This window comes from Xiphophorus maculatus, chromosome 1, assembly GCF_002775205.1.
Source record: "Xiphophorus maculatus strain JP 163 A chromosome 1, X_maculatus-5.0-male, whole genome shotgun sequence".
Lineage (NCBI taxonomy): Eukaryota > Metazoa > Chordata > Actinopteri > Cyprinodontiformes > Poeciliidae > Xiphophorus > Xiphophorus maculatus.
Window position 1 is genome coordinate 22,267,665 of NC_036443.1, and position 18,329 is coordinate 22,285,993.

General features: G+C 39.0%; 1 protein-coding gene across 2 annotated transcripts; it reads left to right on the plus strand.

Moving 5' to 3' along the window:
* Positions 1-10,722: 10,722 nt before the first annotated feature.
* ddx23 (DEAD-box helicase 23) lies at positions 10,723-17,877 on the plus strand. 2 transcript variants are annotated; one of them, XM_014469778.2, is made up of 17 exons: positions 10,723-10,875; positions 11,703-11,857; positions 11,953-12,072; positions 12,566-12,659; positions 12,921-12,986; positions 13,071-13,209; positions 13,299-13,432; positions 14,105-14,217; positions 14,303-14,446; positions 14,515-14,740; positions 14,821-14,966; positions 15,055-15,232; positions 15,478-15,720; positions 15,794-15,945; positions 16,025-16,133; positions 16,863-17,037; positions 17,272-17,877. In XM_014469778.2, exons 2-17 carry the CDS (start codon positions 11,703-11,705, stop codon positions 17,493-17,495), a joined length of 2,418 nt encoding a protein of 805 aa, XP_014325264.1. In that variant the 5' UTR covers positions 10,723-10,875; the 3' UTR covers positions 17,496-17,877. The 2 variants fall into 2 exon arrangements, with proteins under 2 accessions (XP_014325264.1, XP_023196225.1); XM_023340457.1 differs by having other exon boundaries at positions 10,727-10,816.
* The last annotated feature ends 452 nt before the right edge of the window (positions 17,878-18,329 follow it).

The following is an 18,329-nucleotide window of genomic DNA, read 5'->3' on the forward strand; positions in this document are numbered from 1 at the left end:
ACCTCAATGCCCAATTAAGGCTTTATTCAACACAAACTTATATAAACTCTCTATATTTAAGCTAACAGGACTAATTTGCACTCAGAGTAAATCCCATGAGAACAAAACATGAGTTGAATCCCTCGAACAGGCTGGTCCTGTATGCATTTTCTTTTCTCTCCAATCATTATGGAGAGCAGAAAATTTGATACTTTTTTTATTTTTTGCTGGATGTTTTTGCTTATTGTTGTTTTCTCTGGCGTTGTGTTCACTGGAGTCTCCTGGCATTAAGCTGTTGACAGCTTGGCTAATGGAGGGCTTGATGATTTGTGGGTCTGCACCGGGAAGAGCAGCAATGTGCACAGCGGTGGAATTTAATGCGTTGCCTAGCAACAGTGTGAGCAAGGGCCATGCCTATATCTCCGACGGAGAGGAGGGGTAAAGTCTCCGAGAGAAGCGCGCCTCACCTTTTCTTTGTAGCATTAGACTGAAGCCTCAGCGAAGGTGACGGCGGGACATATCAGGGAGAAGCTGTGTCTTCAACATGTGTTTTCTGGTTGGAACACCGCAAAAACACAAAATCTTACCAAGTAATTTTGGTCCAGTTTCTAGTGTAAATATCTTAGTCCACTTGAAATAAGACAAAACTAACTTACAAGTAACTTTTCATCAAGATATAGGACCTTGTTTTGAGTCAGTAATTCCTTAATTTTGATGAATCAGTACATTGGACAAGTAAAATTACTTTACTTGTCCAATGTCCGAGCATCAACCAGTTTAAAAATAAATACAAAGCTATGGCTGCGTTCACACTGCAGGCTGAAGTGACCCAATTCCGATTTTTTATTTTATTTTATTTTTTTACGTAATGTGAGCTGTATCTGATCTTTTCATGACAGTCTGAACAACACAGGTCGGATTCTTTTCAAATGCGACCCAGGCTGCTTACGTATCCGAGTCAAATGTGACCTAACATCCAGGTCACGTTAATCTTACCTGAACGTCACTGATACTCGACAAACGTCACTGTTCTGTGTCCTGATATGCGCAAAGCGGGAAGAAAAACAACAACCATGACGGACTATAATGAGGATTAAGTTGTTAATATGCTGGTTCCGGTCGGACAACAACTTCAACTGTGTAAGCTATGGTCCACCGTTAGCATCCATGTTTACTTCCGCAAACACTGAGAATTTCTTCTTTTTATGGCGGTTGGCAAAACACTGACGTTATTGCGCCCTCTACTGCGCATGCGGGGTACTTTCAGGTTGTTTGCCCGTTCACACTGGGAAAAAATCCGATTTTGACGAAAAATCAGAATTGGGTCACTTCAGGCTGCAGTGTGAACGTAGTCTATGTTACTTATGTTATACAGAGAACATTAGCTGTATGTCAGGTTGTTATTTACAATTGTCATTGCTATTGTTAGTATTATCCGTACATTTTCTTGTCTCTAGAGAGATAGTTTGTAACCATTTTGTCTGTTGAGTCAGTAGGTAAAATATTTCATTAAATTGAGATAAGGGGATTAAATAAGTGTTGCTACTCATTTTCAAACAGAAAAGTCATGGTAAACAAATTAATATGTTCTTGTTTATGCATGCACTTGTTCTCTTGGTTTTTATTTTATTTTAAAATAAATACATAATACTTATGACATGGGAAAAATGTCTTGTTATAAGTTAAATGATCTGCCAATGGAACTGGAACTTTTTCATCAATATTAAGAAATTTTTGACGTAAAACAAGCTCTTATATCTTGCTGAAAAGTTATGTATGAGTTAGTTTTGTTTTATTTCAAGTGTACTAAGATATTTGCAATAGAAATTAGTCCGGAAATATTTTCAAAGGGTTGTGTTTTTGGAGTGAAAGGCCTCCCATACTAGTAGCAGTCATCTGCTTTAGACTGGAAGCAACACAAAGTTTTTAAATGTGAATCTTCAAGCTGTGCTGTGGTGCTCATTTAACCACTGACTTGGTATGTATCCCATACATCCCAAACTAGTTAATTATAATTACACTGTTTCACGGCTTCTCTTGCTCTTTTTTTTCCAGATTTGTTTTGTACATAATCTTCTTCATAGAGCTGTTTACTCCCACAGAGGAATGTTATTGAAGCAAAACAACATGCTTGTATGAACTCGCCCCTCATGGTTTAAATTATTGCCAAGATCCTGTATTTGTTATTGTTATACCGTCTTTAAAGGTTTCATTTAAGTAAATATGCCTGAATTTTGTTTACAAGTGTTACTTCTGTGATAAATCAATAAAAGATAAACATTTGATGGACATATTATGAAATCAAGTCAATTTTTATGTTAGAATGTTTATGTTCTGAGTTAAAAACACCAATTTCAATTAAAAATATATATTAAAAAGACAAATATAGGAAGTGTAGAAATCCTACATATATGCAACACTTCACATGTATGATGAGTTGAGACGTTAACTCTTCTGTAAGTTCAAAGTTCAAACTTATCAGAAACTATCAAAGTAGAATTAAAAGCTATTTTGGGGATTTATTTGAACTCAAGGCTTTTATGGAGTGAGCAGCTGATAGCTTGGTGGCACATTGTCTGTGTTGACTTCAAGATGACCGATAATATATCTTCATTTTTTAACCAAGGGCAAAGGAAGATGGACTGAGTAAAATGCAAAGCATTCCTGGAAGAAAACTTGCTAAAGTCTTTCAAAAAAAAAAAAGAGACTGCAGTAGAAGTTTCCTTTTAGGAGGACAATTAACCAAACCATACAGCCTGAGTTACAACAACATGACTTAGATTAAAATTGGCATTAGTGGACTGAACTTGAGCTATTTTAAAATAATAATAATGGGTTCAAATTTCAATGTGAAAAGCTGCTCGTTACAAAATGACATGGGGTTATAATACATGTTTACCACATTATTTTGCAATCAGAGCATCCATTTCATCTCTGCTTTACAAAATAGGGATTACTTTGCATTTGGTTATTACACAGAACTCTAATAAAGATCCTTTCAAGTTTGTGGTTTTAACATGATCTTTTGTGAAAACATTTGAGGGGTGTGAATATTTTTGCAAGACATTTTACATAATGTTTATACAAAAAAATGAAAGATAAACAGCTAGCTGATTTTGTTTATGCGCAAATCCTGTTGTATGACTTTAATGCTGTGTAGTGCATGTTTGTTTTCAGAATAAACCTTGAATAATGAAGCCTTTAATTGTTGTGTTGCATCTGAGGTAGAAAAGACTGCATAAAAAATAGAAAGAAATATATATAATGAAAATAAAAAACAAGTATTCATGAAAGAAAACCGTAGTTTCATTTATGCTTTGGAAAAGAAGGGATGGAAAAACGTTACTGTTTGGAGTGTCGCAGTAAAACTTTCATAATTTTATTCAAAATATTATAAAAAAGAATTCCTTTGATATTATGTTTCTGTTGCCTCTTTCTTTCTTTTTCCTCTTAGCCATCCATCATTTGCTCCGTCACAATGTTTGCTGTCTTTCCCATCATGACTTGCCAGATCTTTGCCGTTATCAGCTTGTCTCTGTTGGCTCTCCGATGAAACCATATAAATGAAGTGGCCTGAATGTTTGCCATTCCTGAGCTATCACACAGGATACAGCTTATCCGCTACCTTTACACAACAGCAGACAGGCCAATTGGGGGAATTAGCAACCTCCGATAAATTTTATATTTGCTGCTGCGAGGCTGATTTTATACAGCTAACGCAGAATGGCTGCTTGATCGTCTTTTGGATAAGCGGAGCTGCTTCTGTACTCCTCTGTCCTATCTCTTTCTGCCGTTTATGATTCCCCGTCTCATTTTGTCAAGAACGTTACATGTCTCATCAAATCAGGTAGGCTTATGACAAACCTGTCGCTCCAGGGCGTGATTATGCAGTTTGGCACATCCATGGTAGATGTGGTGCCAGTCCTGTCACTGTCCTTTCACAAAAGCATCTACTATTTCAAGGTTTGTTCTGTCTTTTTCTTAATACTGTGGAGCTAAAATATTATTGAAAAACTGTCACAAGAGATATACTGTAAATAAATCAGTATCTGAGTTTCTTAGCTTGTATAAAACAGGTTGAATGAATCTTTAAAAACGAGCTTTTACAAATTTAAGTATGTAGATATGATCTGCATACCCACGCTACTATGGCTAATCAATAAAAACACTTGAACAACTTCTTAATATACTTTGTTGTTCCAAAAACATGAAACCCTCTTCTATTGTTGATAAAATGGTGGGAAAATATTTTGAAACGTTTTTGATCTTTGTACTGATCATTAAACAAATAGAAATAAATTGTGCAAGTGACTTAAAACAGGAAAAGTTTAGTTTGATTTGATGTCAGGCTGTAAGGGGGAAAAAACTACATTGCACGCAATCATTTTGTTTCAACTGTATGTATAGGAAAGGTTATTACTGAATGGAGAACAGATGAGTGACATTGATAATATACAAATGCAAAACAAACACAAACTTTAAAATTATGACTTGTAAACTAGTCATCAGAATAAAGATTTTCTGCAAGTTTTAGATTTGACACTTTAGTTTTGGGCAACAAAACTAAACATGTTGGACATGTTTAGTTGCCCATGTTGCTCATGTTGTCCAGCATGGGCAACTTGTTGGACAAAGTTTGGCAAAGATCTTGAATCAGTTTAAAAGGTCAGTATGATATCTATGAAGAGAGTCTCAAATTCTTTGGTAAAGATAGTATAAAACAATGTGTATCCCTTAAAGGTTCATTTTTTAAAAACAAAATGTTGAATTTGACATCTACAGTAGGTTTTGACAATAAGCTCAAGCCCGAAATTTGGTCTGAACAGGACAAAGAAAACCTGAATTACTCTGACATGTTTGACATGAACCAACAATCCGGATTGTTCCGGATTGATCTTTGTCGACCTGACGTGTGTCCAGTCCTCTCAGCTAACATATTAGCCTCCAACAGAGAAGGTGGAAGTGCTGACGTTCATAAAAAGGGGCATGGATGAAAAAAAAAGACTTCTGCCATCTGAAACCCTCTGTGAAATTTAGACAAGAAGGTTGGTTTGTGGCATTTTTCACTGGCACGTAATCTCTTAATCTATCAGACGGGATGGTGCCGATAACCCACACACACACACACACACACACACACCCACGCACACACACACACGCAAGAAGCAGGGTCACACATTCTCGCAATCAAGCCCTCAGACGTACCTCACACTGCAGCGGAAGCAGCAGAAAGAAGATGATGAGGGGGTGGAGGGCTTGAAAAAGCTTTGCAGCCTGGATGCTGGTGACGAGCGATCTGCAGCCTGACATATGGGTAGCATTCCTTCATGCAGCAGGCTCTGTCACAGCTGCTCTGGCAGTGTTGTAACACCTGTCTCTGTGTGCGAAATAGGAGTGCATGTCAACGTGTCAGCCAGGCGAGGAGGAGAGAAAATTAGAGTTGTCTTTGACTATCTGCGGCTCAGTCAAAGGAACATCGACTCCATCGTGTCTTTCCATGTTACTTTATTTGGATTCTTCAGCTCGTTTTATTGCTGATAATCCAGGTATTATATGCAAGAGATAAATATAAGCTTTTTTTTGTTTAATTGCTTATCTTGGCGGTACACCTGTTTCCAGAGACATTGCATGATTTCAGTTGTGTGTGGTTTTATTTTGGATATTTAAATTGTCTTCCAATTTCAGTATGGAGTGTCCATCCATCCATTTTCTAACACCCTTATCCCTAGTGGGGTCAGGAGGTGCTGGTGCCTATCTCCAGCTAACGTTCCAGGTGAGAGGCGGGGTTCACCTTGGACAGGTTGCAGGACAGACAACCATGGACACACACACACACTCACACCTAGGGATAATTTAGAGAGACCAGTTTACCTGACAGTCATGTTTTGGGACTGTGGGAGGAAGCCGGAGTACCCAGAGAGAACCCACCATGCACAGGGAGAACATGTAGAAAGACCCCAGGCTGGGAATCGAACCCAGGACCTTCTTGCTGCAAGGCAACAGTGCTACCAACTGTGCCACTGTGCAGCCCCAGTGTGGAGTGTTCTGTACAAAATTAAGGTGTATTAGTCTTTAGGAGGGAAAACTTGCATTATTATTATATTTATTTTAGTTAAAACTGCTATCAAAACGACACTATTATCATTTATCTTAAATTTTTAAAGAAATTTTAAAAATGTGCTGTGAACTTGTAGAACAAATCCAGCAACTAATTTCAATCAGAAGTAAATAATTAGTGTGTTTACTTATTTACATGACTAAATGTGAAATACTTGATAGGGTATGAATACTTTTGTAAGACACTTTACGTTTTCCATGAGCGATATGAGAGTGCGATCAATCTTCCTGTTCCGGGAAATGAAATAAAAAAGCAAATGTTTTCCAAAAAGGTCAGCCAACATATCCTCTCAAAATACAAGCTGTCAAAGTCAAGTCATGTCATAGTTTGTTTCTCCCGTCTTTCATCAAAAAAGGCTAGACGAAGAAAGAAAAAGAAGGCCAGACTGGCTGCCCCATAACTGCCAGAGAAATGATAAAAATCAGTGCTGACCCTCTCCGATTTCACAGGACTTATTGAAGCTGAAGTTTTGTTTCATAAGTCCATTCGCATATTTATGATTTTTTTTTTTTTATTTCAAAGTTGCCCGAAGTGAGAGCATCAGACAGCTAACAGACTGCTGGTAAGCCTTCTTCAGTCCTGCAGCCTGAGGACTCGTGTTAATACTAACTAAATTATGCTCTATTAACATCATCCTGTGATGCAAAAACGCGCCAGAAGTCAATGAGTGTGAGAGTAATGTGTGTCACTGGGTCAATTTAGCTTGGCACGGTCTAATTATCAGTTCATGTGTGTTTTTATAAAGTCTGTATTTGCAGCTAGAGGCATTCATATGTGAATGTGATTTGGTGTATGATTGTGGCGCGTGCTAAGCAGTTTATTTCGTATGGTCTGCAAATTTTCTTAGTTTTAATCGCAGCAAGGTGAGCCAGATTCATACATGCTAAGAAGAGGATGGTGATGGAGCCCTTTCCCCCATCATGTCCCTGCCAGAGTGGAATAAATTCCCTTGGTGGGTCGCCTCTGCCCTGGTCCCAACCCCCCCTCCGCCTCCCCTTTCAACCTTTCTGCCAGAACCCCATATTTTATGGCTCTGCTCACCTTCTACAGATCTAACCTCCCTTCCCTCATCCTGCACATGTGCCCTGCTTGGCACGCCCTGAGGGCATGTCAAGACTGAACGCTCTACAGCAGCTTAATTAGGCAACTATGCCTGGCATCCAGAAGTATGGAGAGGGGGCTAGGGGGTCCCAGTGCTAGGGGCAGCTGAGGTACGTCGGTATACGGGGTCGACTTTAGTTAGGATCTAAGGGATATGCTTTAGATAAAGGGTGTACAGCTGGGGAACAGCTAAACCCCATCATATCTGTGTTAACCAATGATCTGAATCCAGCTAAAGCCTGTTACTGGGGGCCAAACTTTTACTGTTGCTTGTTATTCAAACATGCTACAGCTACACTGGTTGACTCCAAAAGAGCTGAATTATTTTTAAGCAACCCTGGATATTGTTTCCTTATTTACACAAACCTCGCTTTAATCAGTCGCCAGCTGTTAGTGATCAGAGTGATGTAACAAACGATAATATCCAATGTTAGATTAAACAGTTCAGCCTCTGGGCAAGCAGAAACACACTGTAATTTATAGCAAAACATAAAAAAGTGCTTTTTTGTTTAGAAGACCAAGCTGTCCTGAATTTGAAATTGATCTTTCTCACTGCAGAGTAAAGAAATGGTTTAAAGCCACACAGTTTTCAGCTTGCAACTCAACAAAAAAGACTCATTAGGTGAATAATCCCCTGAGTATACAGGACTTGAGTACATTCAACAAATAAATAAAGACGAACATAATTGAAAAGTTCATTTATTTCAGCAACTCAAGTGACACACATCTTAATTACACACAGACAGATATTTTTAGCTTTTATTTATGTAACTATTTTCTACTTACAGGTAGTGAAAACAAGACATTTACCACCAATAAAAAGCAGTTTTAATAAAGGTGTGTGATCTTGATAAAAAAAGTATGTTTAATACCTGCTTAAAGACTGTTTTTCTGACAATGTAATTTTAATCTGACCAACAAGCCTAATTTGAATTAATATTTTAACTCATTGAAAATGAATGAATATTACCCTAATTATAAGACGCAGTTTTAACTTTTTGTTTTCTCCTCAGATCACACAGTCTTGTATTGTCTTTGCTTTGAAGCTTGACAAATGTGCAGCTAGATTTAGTTTTTTTTATGTAAAAGCTTGATAGTGTGAATTACTTTTTAGTTTTAATTAGAAATAATGCTTGTGTTTCACCTTTAAAACTATTATGTTTTCTCATGCAATGATTATGGATTTTTGTGCATAGAATTAGTGTCAATTGGTATGCATATTTAAGTTATTCTAAAGTGATTTGGAGGATTTCCAGAGGCAATGTGTGAAGAAATCTTTTATCACCTAACGGTTACCCATTGTTTGCCAACATATCATTTATAAAACTTGTCCTGGTCCAACTTCATTGACTTTGATTACTTCCTAAGAAAACAGAAGAAGAAACAATAATAATACTGAGATGTGAAAGCTTTGACTGTATCCAGATCTTCTCAGACGCTAAGATCAGTTGTACCTACTCGACTGTTTTTGTTGCATCGTGTAGTTGAGCACCTTCCATTATTGACTCCACTCAAAGTAGTTTTTAACTTAAGTTTGCAGCATCTGTATACCAGCTGAGACTTGGACCAGATTTGGTCATGCAATAAGATGAGTATCCCACAGGTAGCTTGTCTTGCTGCATGCAAAACACATGTTGTATGCAACATTATTGTAACACTTGTTGCATGCTCAAGAAGCAGCTGCTGGGCTTCTTTTCCACAGATGTACAAGAATACATACTGCATAAAATAAACCTGTTGTGTAGCATTTAATTGCTCAGATGAAAAGCCACAAACTAATGGAACATATTATGTGCAGCAAGACAGTCAGCCTTTTATCCTTGTTGTCTTTTAGCAACAATGTGGGATAAAATCCAGTTAACTTTTTCGGTCTCACCAGTCTGTTGTTTTCAACTTCAGGAGCTTTTCATTTCTTATGTATGTTTAACAATTGTTTTTTTCACTATTAGTTTTGATTATCTCCACTGAAACAGTTCACCTTCAGAAGGGCTCCATAAATCTCCTTTGATCTGAGGATGGAAGGAAAGGAAGGTCCAGAATATGAATAAGTGATCGAGCCAATCCTGACTCAAACACAGCAGCATCTAACATGTCTTTTATCTACATGCAGTAGCTTGTACACATACACACACACAGAGAGAAGACACTGCTTTAAATTACAAGAAGAAGAAAAAAACGGATTCCTGGGAAGACAGCCGTTCTTGAATTTTAATCTGCTGCAAAGGATGGTGCTTGTGTGTACAGAGCAGACAGGGATATTTCATCATCATGGCTGCTGGTCTGCATTACAATATAGTATTGTGTTGTGTTTCCTTTTTCAAACTCTGGGAATCCAGACAATGTTGGCATGAAATTATTTTTTGCACTGAATTTTTGACGTACTTGTTAAATGTCACAATTTAGTTATCTTGTCAATTAATTAATGTAAAAATTATTGAACACTTTTTTCTGTCCATCCAAACATAACGCCATTATCAAGCTCTTGAGTGAGTTCGTGAAAATCGTGAAAAATTGCTATTTGTTGAACAAAAGAAAAAGAAAGGAAGAAAGAAAGAAAGAAAGAAAAAAAGAAAGGGGAGAAGAAAGCAAGAAAAGAAGAAAGGTCCTATGTTGCAACTTATTGTCGCCACCTGGTGGCCAAACAGATAAATCCAGCTTAACGCATTATGTGTTTGGATAATTTAGAAAGACTGAAATAATAATAATAATAATAATAATAATAATAATAATAATAATAATAATAATAATAATAATAATAATAATAATAATAATAATAATAATAACTGTTTTTTAAAGGGTTTCACATTTACCTATAAATCATTATTTTATGCCATTGTACAGTTTAAAAATCAAAAAAGGTATTAGATGTATTACTGGTTGGATATATTTTCATATTAATCTAATTAAAAACATTGTAAGGGGCGTGCACTGGTGGAGTAGGGGATAGCCCTCGACGCGGCCGTCGCGGGTTCGATTCCCGGACCCGGCGACATTTGCCGTATGTCTTCCCCCCTTTCCTGTCAGCCTACTTTCATATAAGGGACACTAGAGCCCACAAAAGACCCCCTGGAGGGGAGGGAAAAAACAAAAGCATTGTACATCGCAGTAGTTGTACTTTCTTACATTGATTTGGAGATCATGTTCAGTTTTTCTCTCATTGGAAGCTGTTAATTTGACTAAAATGACCTCCTGTCACTGCGTAAAAACAACTGCTCAAAATTAGTTGAATGTACATTTTAGTGCCACTGTTATTATAGCAACACTCAATTTGGAAGCAGATTTGCTTATTTTTCAATCAGAAGTTTACAGTCGTGAAATCAACCCTTTTATATCAGTATGCAGTAGTCAATTTTTGACATCGCGACTTCCAAGCACCACAAGTCTTTTTTAAAAAAGGCACTTAGACGCCCGTGTGCTAAACAACTGGGGTCCTTACAGAGCTTTTGCTTCGTGATGGACAATGTAGTTTCCACAAGAGATTATCTCACTCTCACAACAGCACCCTGGACTTCACATCCCAGAAGCCTTTGCTCGTTCTGCTCGTGCAGAGCATTATGGCGTCTCCTTGAATCGTCGATAGATCGCTGGTGTTTTGTTGACAAGCTAAAAAACGAGAGTGTGAGTTTAGTTATAGTTAAACTTTCCTGGTGGTTTTGGCCCTCTGCTCACAGCTGGAGGTAAAGTAGTCTCAGTTTTGCGCAGTTGAGCAGTTTTTTGGGGGGAACAAATGGAATCTTCGTTTAGCCTTTAGCTAGCCAACGTCTGAAGGTTGGCGTTGTTACTACAGAAGTAAAATTACCTATTCGTTTCCCTCCATTGCAATTCTCGTTTGTTTAAATGTTGAGAGCATCTTTATAATACTGCCTTTTTTACACTGTAGTTTACTGTTTGTTGAAAGACATGCCCTAACACCAAACTAGATTGCAGAAAACATATTCTGTCTGTATCATACAGGAGACGTTATGCTATGTTGTATTTATTGCTGAATATAGTTGCGCTGTTTTGTAGTACTTTTGTAATTGCTTTATGTATTTTACCCGTTATCGTCTTGCTTAAATAAAGATTTATTTTAGTTTATGAAACGTCCACTTGTTACAAGGGACACAACCTTTTTGACAATTTTTTATTATATAACATATAGGTCAAAAACTGACAGAGAAATCCGGAAATGTGTTTATAAATGTAGAAATCCAGAATAAACATCTGTTCAGCTATTTTCAGATGACCACGTTTCTGCCTTTACTTTCCCCGATTATATTTTTACAAAAATACTATTCAAATTACTTTACTCCAGACTGCAAGAATTAGTTTTTGTTCAGAAGTCAGGAATGGAGATAAAGAACAATAAAGCAAAAATAAAAAAAAATCAGGCTCTATTTGTTAAAAGAAAAGGTACTCAAAGTTAGATTTTATAAATTTGGTCCTGGCGGTTTATTCTTCTATTTCAGGGCTAAAATGCATTGAAAAGCTTCACTCATGTACTTGCGCCTTGTTTAACTCGCAGATGGCCGCTGACACAGACAGGAAAGATGCCGAATCATCAGGGAACAAAGACCGGGACAGGAAGCGGAGCCGTTCACGAGATCGGGATCGCAGAGGATCACCTTCACGTAAACGGCATCGTTCCCGTGAACGAAACCGCTCCAAATCTCCAGACAGGTGACTTTAATTGAGGCACACAAACAGAACTTAAGTGGTTATGTACATGTGCTGTGGATTGTTTGCTTCTTTCTAATTTGTGTTACAACAAAAAGGGATCGTCGCATGAAAGATAAGGACAGAGACAAGGACCGGGACAGAGACAAAGACAGAGACAGGGGCCGCAAAGACAGAGACAGCCATCGGCGCGATAAAGATCGCAGCAAGAGGTCAAGGTATGAAAAACACAAATGTGATCCTACTGTAAAAATATGAATATTTTAGCAAAAATTTTGAGAAAATAAATGCAACTAAAAAATAATGCCAATCCCGACAAAAATATGTGGTGTAATTGGTTTTCTTTGTATGACCATAACACACAAAATATATTTTTAAAGGAATTTCTTTAAAATATGATTACACATTCAAGGGAAATGTCTCCAATTCACTTAAATTTTATAATTTCTAAAGATTTACACACCCAATCTCCGCCTAACCTTCATGACTTATTGTTTCCTTTCATGAAAAAAACACCTAAAATCTTCCTCTGAAATTCAGCTTCTATTTTTATTTTACTGTTACTTCCAAATCTTGGTGTTGCTAACATTAAGATTTAAGAAATGCATCGACCAGTGCCTGATTTCATATTTGGCTGGTTCTAAATTAGAGATGGTGAGCATATGAAAGTTTTGTGTAAAATATCTAACTGTCATGCGGTTGCCTTTTTAGAAGCCTGTCACCAAAGTCAAGGGATAGCAAGTTAAAGAAGGAGAAGGATATAAAAACAGAGGAAGAAGAAGATGACAAAAAGAAGAAGGAGAAGGTACGTTCTGGACTTGTGTTTTCATTTGGTTTATTTGTTCTGCAGATCTTATCTCAATTCTGATCACTGTTGTAAATCATGCTTCTGTTTGCAAGAATTGAATAAAACTGAATTACTGTAAGGAATTTGAAACTTTGCAAAGAAAAAGAAACATTTTCCATAATATTTCGAAGTAGAAATGTAGTTATTCATGCAGCATCTATGGACTGAGTGCTCTTTTCTTTAAACGTTTTATTATTTATTTTATGTTATGTGTCTCAGGTTCAGCCACTCTCTTTGGAGGAGCTTCTGGCCAAGAAAAAAGCAGAAGAGGAAGCCGAGGCAAAAGTGAGAATTTTCACCGCATGCTTATTTTCTTTCAGAGATTTGATTTTTAATATTTTTCTTTAACTTTATCTGTTTTGTTTTTAGCCAAAGTTTCTATCTCGAGCAGAGCGAGAAGCTGAGGCTATAAAGCGCAGAGAGCAGCAGGTGGAGGAAAGGAAAAAGATGATAGACGAGGAAAGAAAGAAGAGACGGATGTTCCAGGACATTGGGAGAAAAATGCTAGGTTTATTTCACATTTTAGCTTGAAAATATGACATTCTTGTGCTAAGCTCTGGAAACATGTTTGTGAGACTTGAGATTTGTTTCTCACAGAGGATCCCCAAGAAAGGGAAAGAAGGGAGCGCAGAGAGCGAATGGAGCGAGAGAACAATGGGAATGATGAAGATGATGGGAGACAAAAACTCAGGGAGGAGAAAGACAAAAGCAAAGAGCTCCATGCCATCAAGGTTAGTTTCAAGAGACCAGGCTCAAGAGAGGTCTGCAATTAAATTATTTAACATGAGTCTCAAGGTGGGTGCTGTACCATATTTAGGCTGGCCTTTAACAACAAAATCATCCTCCTCTTTTGTTTTTTCAATATGTTGCATTATATATGATATTGTTTTTATTGCTTTTCATTTTGAATCTAATGTTTTCTGTGTTTGTATGCCTGAAATCAGTCCAGTTTAGGTTTTGTATTATTTTGATTAAAAATTAATTACATGCGTTCCTGTCCTACTGACTAAATATTGCATCAGCAAAAAAACACATAAAGAACTCAACAATTATTGCACTCCGAACAGTCCTTAGCAACATGAATGTTGCGCATACTGATACTGCGATGGTGATTTGAGTATGTTGTGCAGATCTAGTTTCCATCAAAAGGGAGTCATTCTCTAATTTAGTTCAGTATGACCTTTACGCCTTTTCTACTTAGAGAGATAAAGCCCAAAATGGTATTTATAAAAGTACTTATCTGCTTTCAAAAACAGAGACTAAAACCTAGAGTTTTTCTAGGTTTTCTGGGTCTAAAATGTGTTTATTTTTTTGCTAAGGTTCCATATTTTTACGGTAAACATGAATGTGAAACTAAAATGATGATAAACAGCATGCATGCTAATAGTTTAACCTAATTACAGGAACGATATCTGGGTGGAATCAAAAAACGCCGGAGAACTCGCCACCTGAACGACAGGAAGTTTGTATTCGAGTGGGATGCTTCTGAAGACACTTCAGTCGACTACAACCCGATGTGAGGGGATTATAACGTTATCTTGAATTGGTTATTTAATCTTTTTTTCCAGGTATATATGTTAGATTTTAATTTCTCCCTGCAGCTACAAAGAGAAACACCAGGTGCAGCTTTATGGGCGCGGGTTCATCGCTGGCATCGACCTGAAGCAGCAGAAAAGAGAGCAGTCACGTTTCTACGGCGATCTGATGGAGAAAAGGCGTACGCTGGAAGAGAAGGAGCAGGAAGAGTGAGTATAATGATATAAAATGGTGTAATCTGTCTGGTTGAAGGAATCTCACATTGTTTTCCCAACAGGACACGACTGAAAAAGGTGCGAAAGAAGGAAGCTAAGCAGCGCTGGGACGACCGGCACTGGTCCCAGAAGAAGCTGGATGAGATGACGGACAGAGACTGGCGAATCTTCAGGGAAGATTACAGCATCACCACCAAGGGAGGGAAGATCCCCAACCCCATCAGGAACTGGAAGGAGTATTCGCTGCCCGCTCACATCCTGGAAGTCATCGACAAATGCGGCTACAAAGTTTGTTCAAGTCCTTAATCCTGCTCTGATGTGTAGCACTGGTTTCTGTAGCGCTGACTGGTGTCTTCTGTAAACTTCAGGACCCAACACCCATTCAGAGGCAAGCCATTCCTATTGGCTTGCAGAATCGTGACATCATCGGCGTGGCTGAGACGGGTAGCGGCAAAACGGCTGCTTTCCTCATTCCTCTGCTGGTCTGGATTACCACTTTGCCGAAGATCGACAGGTAGCAGAAATAATCCTTCATTATTCCTCAGTAAACCCTTCAATCCTCCTCCATCCTGCCGGTTACAGCGGTCTGCTCTGTGTGGCAGGATCGAAGACTCCGATCAGGGGCCTTACGCTGTGATTTTGGCTCCGACTCGTGAGTTGGCTCAGCAGATTGAAGAAGAAACCATCAAGTTTGGTAAACCGCTCGGCATCCGAACGGTGGCGGTGATCGGCGGAATCTCCAGAGAAGACCAGGGCTTCCGACTCAGGATGGGCTGCGAGGTGAAACATTAATACTTAATATCTGCCCTGACAAAGTATCAAAACCACTATAACACTCAATCTTTAAAGTCAGAACTGAGTGAAATCAATTGAAGACAAAGTAACTCATTTGATTAAAAGCTGCTTAATATGCAGACTTACTTTTGTAGTTTTCTGTGACATTGTAAGAGATCCTGCTTTCTCTTTCACCAGGTAGCGGAAACTTTTCGGTTCATAAACGTCTTGAGTTTTTCCTCTTCTAACAGATCGTCATAGCAACGCCCGGTCGTCTCATAGACGTGCTGGAGAACCGCTACCTGGTGCTCGGCCGCTGCACCTACGTCGTCCTGGACGAAGCCGACCGTATGATCGACATGGGCTTCGAACCGGACGTCCAGAAGATTCTGGAGTACATCCCGGTGACCAATCAGAAACCGGACACCGACGAAGCCGAGGACCCAGAGAAGATGACGATGAACTTCGAGTCAGGGAAACATAAATACAGACAAGTACGTGAATCTTTCTGCTCCACGCCGCCGCTGGCGCCAGGTATTCTCTGAACTCTTTGATTGCGTCTTGCAGACCGTTATGTTCACCGCCACAATGCCTCCCGCTGTGGAGAGGCTGGCGAGGAGCTACCTGAGGCGCCCTGCTGTGGTGTACATCGGATCTGCAGGGAAACCCCACGAGAGAGTGGAGCAGAAGGTCCTGCTCATGTCAGAGGGAGAGAAGAGGTGAGAGGAAAACCAACACGACCTCCGAGGATCACAGAAACCGCAGCATGCTGAGCGTTTCCTTCTTTGTGCTGCGCAGGAAGAAGCTGCTGGAGGTCCTGGCGCACGGCTTCGAGCCGCCCATCATCATCTTCGTCAACCAGAAGAAGGGCTGCGATGTTCTGGCCAAGTCCCTGGAGAAGATGGGGGTGAGTTACTGTGAAACAGGCGGGCGGTTCTCTGACAGTAGAAGAAGAAAACAGAGAAACTTGGAAAAAAATACATCTGTTGCTGACTTTATCATTCATTCACCCATCCATCCATCCATCTGTTTATTTGTTTATCCATCCATCCATCCATCCTTCCTTTCTTGTTGTCTGTCTATCTATTTATCTATTCATCCATTTCTTCCTTCCTTCCTTGTCCGTTTTTCTATTTATCCGTTCTATTTGTCTTTTGCCCTCCTTCCAACCATTTTTTCATTTGTCCATTTTTCTATTTATTCTCCTTCCGCCCTTCCTTTTATTTATCCATCCATCTTTCTATTCATCTCTTTCTATTCTTCCATCCATCTGTTCATCCATTCAGTTTGTTTTCATTTATAAATTCATTGATTTATTCATCTATTCCATCCCATTGTTTGTCCCTCATCTTTTCCTTCTTTCTCCTTCATCTTTTGTTTGTTTTCTGTCTCATTCTGTCAGATTTTTTTCTCCATTTCCTAACAGGGTCTGTTTTTGTTGAATCTTTACATAAACCCTTGTCAATGTAAATAAAATACAATAAAAATCAGGGGGACCGTTACACTTTAAAATGTGTAAGACAGAAGGAAGACTGAATAAATCTGAGTCTGGAATGTAAACAATAAAATAAGTAGGGGCCCTGACTAGATAGTATAACATTGTAACACATGAACGTACCTCCGTTGCTCTCTTCAGTACAATGCTTGCACGCTGCACGGCGGCAAAGGCCAGGAGCAGAGAGAGTTTGCACTTTCCAACCTCAAGGCTGGAGCCAAAGACATCCTGGTGGCCACAGACGTTGCTGGTCGAGGAATTGACATCCAGGACGTCTCCATGGTCATCAACTACGACATGGCAAAGAACATTGAAGGTGAGGAGGCCACCTTGTTTCCAAAACAAGATAACCACCAGGTTTCAAGTTCAAGTTTTCTGGGGGAAACCTTGAATATTCAACATTTAAAATGCATAGCTCTAGAGACTATGTGTGTATTATATGTTGAAGTAGTGCTATTCTTACTTGAGTAACATTTTTGGGTTTTCTGCCCACCTCTGTCTGTTACTTCTAAAAACAACACATAACCAAGTCTCACTTCTTCCCCCAAAGACTACATCCATCGTATCGGTCGTACTGGTCGTGCTGGTAAGAGTGGTGTGGCCATGACGTTCCTGACCAAGGAGGACTCTGCGGTGTTCTACGACCTGAAGCAGGCCATCCTGGAGAGCCCGGTGTCCACCTGCCCGCCGGAGCTCACTAACCACCCAGACGCCCAACACAAACCTGGAACGATCCTGACCAAGAAGAGGCGTGAGGAGACCATCTTCGCCTGATTTATTGGTTTCAATTTTATTTACCGAACACAGGACTTCAAGTTTATGCCTCCTTATCATGTATATTCATCTTCCCCTCTTTTACCTCTGTTTTGGTGTTTTGTTTTTTTCAGCCCGTTTGTGGAAGAAAAGATTACTCGGTACCAAAAGGTGAACGGGTTGATGAATTTTACTTGCTAAATTTGTTTTCGAACCTGATATAACATCAGTAATGTGGACCCAGGATTGCTGTACAAGTAAAAAAAATGTGATTAATAGCAGACAGTGTTGATGATGCTGAGTAGGTGCCGTTTTTAGTTAATATTTGTTATTATGATCTGGATCCTCTCCAGATTATAATGTGTAAAAGACCAATAACAGATTAAATGTTCATTTCTTATGATTTGGATGTGTCCCCTTTGTTTAAATCCATGTTTTAAACATTTGTATGACCTGACTACAACATATTTAAGTGCCGCTTGTTTCGCAGGTAGGGCTGGAAAATAAATCATTAACAATGTATATATCAAGATAAACACACGATCAATATCAGTAGATGATGCGTCTGACAGAATATTCAATAATTTTACTTTACTCCGATTCAAACCGCACAGCATTCTGGGGGATGTAGGCAGACAAAATGCTTCAGCCGCTCAACCTCTCACGACCCACTAAGCTTCAAGGCTGGTGGCTTCAAATGACTCTCTCCTGGGTTATCTAGCAACTCTTTGGTTACCTAGCAATGGACTGTTGAGGAACTTGGTCAGCAGCACTTTAAAGTTCAGTCAGAGTGCTTCATAACTGCTTAAAAATAGAAAACGATGGCGTAAAAGTGAGAACCGTGGATGAAACCGG

What these genes read in the sequence shown, in the direction of transcription:
- ddx23 (XM_014469778.2), top strand. Translation starts at nt 11,703, where the DNA reads ATGGCCGCTGACACAGACAGGAAAGATGCCGAATCATCAGGGAACAAA. An exon ending in TCGACAAATGCGGCTACAAA is followed by an intron (nt 14,741 to 14,820) that starts GTTTGTTCAAGT and finishes TGTAAACTTCAG; the next exon opens with GACCCAACACCCATTCAGAG. An exon ending in ACTTTGCCGAAGATCGACAG is followed by an intron (nt 14,967 to 15,054) that starts GTAGCAGAAATA and finishes TCTGTGTGGCAG; the next exon opens with GATCGAAGACTCCGATCAGG.